The sequence below is a fragment of the Aulonocara sp. 'chitande type north' Nkhata Bay genome, linkage group LG20 (genome assembly GCF_057382095.1).
Source record: "Aulonocara sp. 'chitande type north' Nkhata Bay isolate Kocher_YH1m ecotype deep benthic linkage group LG20, A_spYH_male_GT1.1, whole genome shotgun sequence".
In the NCBI taxonomy this organism is placed as follows: domain Eukaryota; kingdom Metazoa; phylum Chordata; class Actinopteri; order Cichliformes; family Cichlidae; genus Aulonocara; species Aulonocara sp. 'chitande type north' Nkhata Bay.
Window position 1 is genome coordinate 20,258,246 of NC_141363.1, and position 5,796 is coordinate 20,264,041.

Sequence of the window (5,796 nt, forward strand, 5' to 3'; positions counted from 1 at the left end):
TGTCCCTGTGTCTGATCAATCAGGAGCTGATGCTGCTTTAATTTAACATTTACTTCCTCTTCCTGTCTGTTCTGTGTGCATTTGCACATTTTAGGTACACACACACAAAATCATTTCAATTCTCTCATATGAGTAAATCCATATGATCTGTGTGTAATTTATTCAAGAGGAATAAAAGCAAGCGACAAGTTTGAAGCGTATTTAAAAGATTTTTATTGTTTTTCTGCGTTGATGTAAACTTTTGTGGTTTTCAACAATCGCCAACAAAGAGTGCAGGGGTAAGCACAAACACACACACACACACACAAACTGCAAGTCATAAACAAAATAAAGGAAGTTTCCTGGGAGTTCATTGAACTTCCACAACCTCTTCGAGTTAACATTACAGTAGGGAGGGACCTCACTGGACAAAATAAGCTCACTTTCGTTATTTCACAATTTTGAATCAGTTTTACATGCTGACAGTTAATATACAAGTGCTGAATATACAAAAATCTTATTAAAATACACCAGCAACCATCTGCTGACTGGCACTTCACTTACTGATTACTGTAAGTAAGGCCAGTTGAAAAAAATGTACACTCAACAAAAATATAAAGGCAACACCTTTGTTTTTGCTCCCATTCCCCATGGGATGGACGTAGAGACCTAAAATTCATTCCAGATACACAATATAACCATCCCTCCCAAACAGTGGTCACAAATCAGTCCAAATGTGTGGTAGTGGGCACATCTGCTATATTGAGATAATCCATCCCACCTCACAGGTGTGCCACATCAGGATGCTGATCTGACATCATGAGTAGTGCACAGGTGTACCTCAGACTGCCCACAACAAAAGGCCACCCTGGAATGTGCAGTTTTGTCTCACAGCAAAATGCCACAGAAGCCACAAGCAATGAGGGAGCGTGCAATTGGCATGCTGACAGCAGGAATGTCAACCAGATCTGTCGCCCGTGCATTGAATGTTCATTTCTCAACCATAAGCCGTCTCCACAGGCGTTTCAGAGAATATGGCAGCACATCCAACCGGCCTCACAACCGCAGACCTCGTGTAACCACACCAGCCCAGGACCTCCACATCCAGCAGGTTCACCTCCAAGATCATCTGAGACCAGCCACCCAGACAGCTGCTGGAACAATTGGTTTGCACAACCAAACAATTTCTGCACAAACTGTCAAAAACCGTCTCAGGGACGCTCAACTGCATGCCCGTCGTCCTCATCGGGGTCTTGACCTGACTCCAGCTCGTCGCCGTAACAGACTTGTGTGGGCAAATGCTCACATTCGATGGCGTCTGGCACGTTGGAGAGGTGTGCGCTTCACGGATGAATCATGGTTCACATTGTTCAGGGCAGATGGCAGCTGAGAATGTCCCAGTTCTTGCATGGCCAGCATACTCACCGGACATGTCACCCATTGAGCATGTTCGGGATGTGCTTGACCGGCGTATACGACAGCGTGTACCAGTTCCCACGAATATCCAACAACCTCACACAGCCATTGAAGTGGAGTGGACCAACATTCCACAGGCCACAATTGACAATCTGATAGACTCCATGCGACGATGTGTTGCACTGCATGAGGCAAATGGTGGTCACACCAGATACTGACCGGTTCTGGGTCCCCAGACCCCCAATAGCGCAAAAAACTGCACATTCCAGGGTGGCCTTTTTTTGTGGGCAGTCTGAGGTACACCTGTGGACTACTCATGATGTCAGATCAGCATCCTGATGTGGCACACCTGTGAGGTGGGATGGATTATCTCAATATAGCAGATGTGCCCACTACCACACATTTGGACTGATTTGTGACCACTGTTTGGGAGGGATGGTTATATTGTGTATCTGGAATGAATTTTAGGTCTCTACGTCCATCCCATGGGGAATGGGAGCAGTAACAAAGGTGTTGCCTTTATATTTTTGTTGAGTGTAACTCAAATAGAGTCTGTTTGACAAAGTAAAAGTAAAGTAGGCTGAATATGTCCAAAAACAAAAAACAGAAATTGAGAAAACTTGGAGTAGTGGTGAACCTTCCCAGGACTGGCCTGCCAAAAATAATCCTGAAGTACTTCAAGTAGATCACAACAGAAGCCAGGACAACATCCAAAGAACAGCAGGCCACACTTTGCCTGATTGTTGAATCCGTCATGATGGATGTCAGTTCGTTGTTATGTTACCTCACCACTGCCATGTTTTGCTATTGTAACTATGACTACAAAGAGCCTTTTCACCTTACAGCAAACCAATGTTTTTGGGTGTGGCCCATTTCTGGTTTTGCCTTTGGTTCCACTCACTGGCTCTAGCTAGTGCTTCACACAGCTTGATTTATGGCTCTGCATGGATTTGGATATTATCCATGAATCAACATCATGTACAAGTAGAAAGACTGAAGCTGTTTCAAAGTGCAGGTATGTGAAGATGCTACTATACCTGTGGGGACCGTCCCCACGAGTTTGGCTCAAGATGTGCTTTTAGTGTTATTAGTTTTTAGTGTGTGTGTGTGTGTGTGTGTGTGTGTGTGTGTGTGTGTGTGTGTGTGTGTGTGTGTAGTGGAGTGGACAAATAAAATGTCAGTACATGTAAGAGTGACTATGAACATCATATTTTGATGAAGTGTCATAAAAGTGAAACTAGTTGAAAAGTTTAGAGGCGGATTTGTTTCCTCCCTCATGCAAAATAATGAATGTAAATGAAAATGATTTGACTTGTTTTGAATTGACCTCTGCACACACTCATACATTCATAGCTTTCATGTATTCATAGTGCTCTTGGAAATACCTTGCATATTCATTTTGCATGGAGACAAATATAAAAAAGTCATTTCAGCTGCTGAATATCAACAGACTAAAGGACAAAGCACGAAACATCCAGGGATGGAGAAAGTTCTGTTCATCATAGTCGCAACAGGCAAGTTGTCTGATTCTTCTAATTTTCTATTAAATGTAATATTTTTACATTATTATTATTATACTTACTTTTTGCATAACCCACTGTCATTGTTACACTGTCTTGTGTCTGTATCGTTGTGTTCTGTCTGGTGTTGCACTGTTTTTTGCACTTTATGTGGTCCTGTGTTGACTGTGATTGTCTTGGAGGAACGTTGTCTCGTTTCACTGTGTACTGTACCACTGCACACGGCTGAAATGATAATAAAGCCACTTCAATGTAGTCATAAAAAAGTCTCCCTTTCACAGTTTTTCTCAAATCACAAAAATGCATTTTTTTCAATATTTTGCTTTTCTTTAATAATTACACCAAACAATAATTATACAGAAATGTAATGTAACAGTGAAGCTAAAATGTTAAGACCACATTTAATCCAAATACTTGCTTATATGCTGTTTTTACAGGGCTCTGTGCCGTCACCTCCAAACATCACTACCAGTTTGTTTATGAGCTGAAGAACTGGACTGAAGCGCTGAGTTACTGCAGGGACAAATACACAGACCTGGCTGCTGTAGACGACATGCAGGATGTGCAGACGCTGAACGACATGGTGGACGTGAGAAAAATGAGCATCATGGAGAACGCCTACGTAAACTCTATTTTTTTTTTCTTCTGGAAACTTGCCAACTAATTATTTAACTTTAAACATACTGAACTATATTGATTTTTTTTTTTATTTCAGTAGATTTTCACTGCTTTCTGTTTCAGTGTGGTTATGTTTTACATGTAACATCCTCTCCGTCTGCAGTCATTGACACTAGATTCACTGCTGTTTTAAGAATTGTGTAAAATAAATCTGCTAAAATAAAACCCCACCATCTCATACTCCATGATGTTTACTAAAAAATTATTATTTATCAACTAATGAATTTGGGACGTGTGGTGTAAAAAGGAAAAAAAGGTTGTGACCACTTACACCCAGAACTGCTGAAGACTTAATTCTGACTCCATAAAAATCAATGTTAATGCCTGATAAATGTGATTGAAAGATAAATATATCACGAAGTGTAGTCAGATAAAATCAGAATAATAAGTGAACGTGTGAGAGAGTGGGTCAGACAAAGGTGACCAGACTCACGTGGAACCAGGCAGCTGTGGAGAGAAGCAGGGAGACATAGCTGACAACCGCTAGGTCAGTAGCATCCCATCCAGGGTTAGGGTTAGGATCCGTCTGCTTAAATCTTTTTTGCTTGTACACATCAAAGAATTTAAAATTTACAAGCAAATAATTATTTTAGTGAACCTGATAAAATCTCAGTAAATTTTAAAAACTCAATTACACAATTTTGTAATGAAATACCTAAATGAGATGTTCTGCCCTGAGACCGAGTTTCTTACTGACAATCTGACAGCTTAACTCATAGATATTATGTCTAATGAAACAAACCCGCTGGTGCTTTCAGCGAGCCTGGATCGGGCTGTATGATGACATCAACGGCTGGAGGTGGTCGATGTCAGAAACCAGTGAGGCTGAGTTCAGAAACTGGTCACCTTGGCAACCAGACAACGTAATGAGTAAAGAATTCTGCGTACTGATGCTTGATGGACTGTGGTTTGATTATCCTTGTGAGAGTTTCTACAGATTCGTCTGCTCTGATAACAGAGGTGAGGATTTTCAACAAAGCAGCTCATATTTTTCATTTTTGTTGCCGAACTTTTATTGACGTTTCAACAACGGCCTGACTCTTCACATTTAAAAATGCATTCACGGTTGTACACAGCACTCGAGTATGGTCTGTTTTCAGGGTCGACTATGACATTTGTCTACATTGACGATCTCATGACGTGGACGGAGGCCCAGAGCTACTGCAGACTTCATTACACAGACCTGGCCAGTGTGAGGAACATGACAGAGAACCAGAAGATAGATGAGGTGGTACCTGCAGGGGTGAAGGTGTGGATTGGCCTTTTCAGAGATTCCTGGAAGTGGACAAATGGAAGTAACTCCTCATTAAGATATTGGACAGTTATTGAACCTAACAATCTGATGGGACACGAGTCTTGTGTGGCAGCAAACTTTTTACTAAATGCAAAATGGGAGGACTGGACCTGTGACTCCATGAAAGAATTTGTTTGCTACATTGGTAAGCCATGTTTCAGAAAGTCTGGCCTCTGATCCTGCTGCTGTCAGCCACAATTTACAAAACGCATTCATATAAACAAAGACGTTTTTAGCTTAAGATGTATGACACGATTAGTAATCTGACACAATTAAAAGTTCTGTTAACCCAATCAATGAGCAGATAATCATAATCTGATGGTTTGCTTTGTGCCCCGTTCTGTAAAGGGAAGATCTACCATTGTTGTACACAGACTCTTGGGTCATACGTTATTTGACATTTCCTGCATTGCAGAAATTGCACTCAGATTTGTTTCATTGTAAGCAGTTGTTCCTGTTTCTTACGCAGTAATAACTATGTAACTATTTTTCTTCTTGGTTATTGCAAAGCGCCTGTTTACAAGCAAGTGGTGAAAGTGAATCTGATAAACTCCAGTCCTGATCTGACCCACCCTGATGTGATGGAAGCCATGCTGAACCAGGCAAGTCATGACACATTTTAAGGTATACTTATTAATAAACAACAAAGAGTCTGTCCAAGATCTCACTAAGTCTAACACAGGTCTGTACTGGTGATGTGTACAGACACATACTAATGCTAACCAACTGTATCTGCGTCAACACAAAACTGTAACAATATACTTTTCTGAATATAAGCTTAAAGCAATGTGATGATTCCTGCATTTGAATCTAATCTAATTCTAAGGAAGGACCCTGGTTCTGTCCTTGGCTCCTTCAGCTCATGTACCTTAGGCTGAGTCAGGTTTTGAGTTCTCAGTTATATGTAAG

General features: G+C 41.1%; 1 protein-coding gene across 1 annotated transcript in view; it reads left to right on the forward strand.

Annotated features, from left to right (window-relative positions):
* The first annotated feature begins 3,453 nt into the window (after positions 1–3,453).
* Positions 3,454–5,796, forward strand: part of LOC147305500 (C-type mannose receptor 2-like) — a 2,835-nt gene continuing 492 nt past the window's right edge. Inside the window, exons 1-4 of the mRNA XM_086277915.1 lie at positions 3,454–3,537; positions 4,352–4,553; positions 4,694–5,032; positions 5,398–5,489. Coding sequence (XP_086134041.1) covers positions 3,469–3,537; positions 4,352–4,553; positions 4,694–5,032; positions 5,398–5,489 — 702 coding nt within the window. The 5' untranslated portion in view covers positions 3,454–3,468. The remainder of the gene's footprint in view (positions 3,538–4,351; positions 4,554–4,693; positions 5,033–5,397; positions 5,490–5,796) is intronic.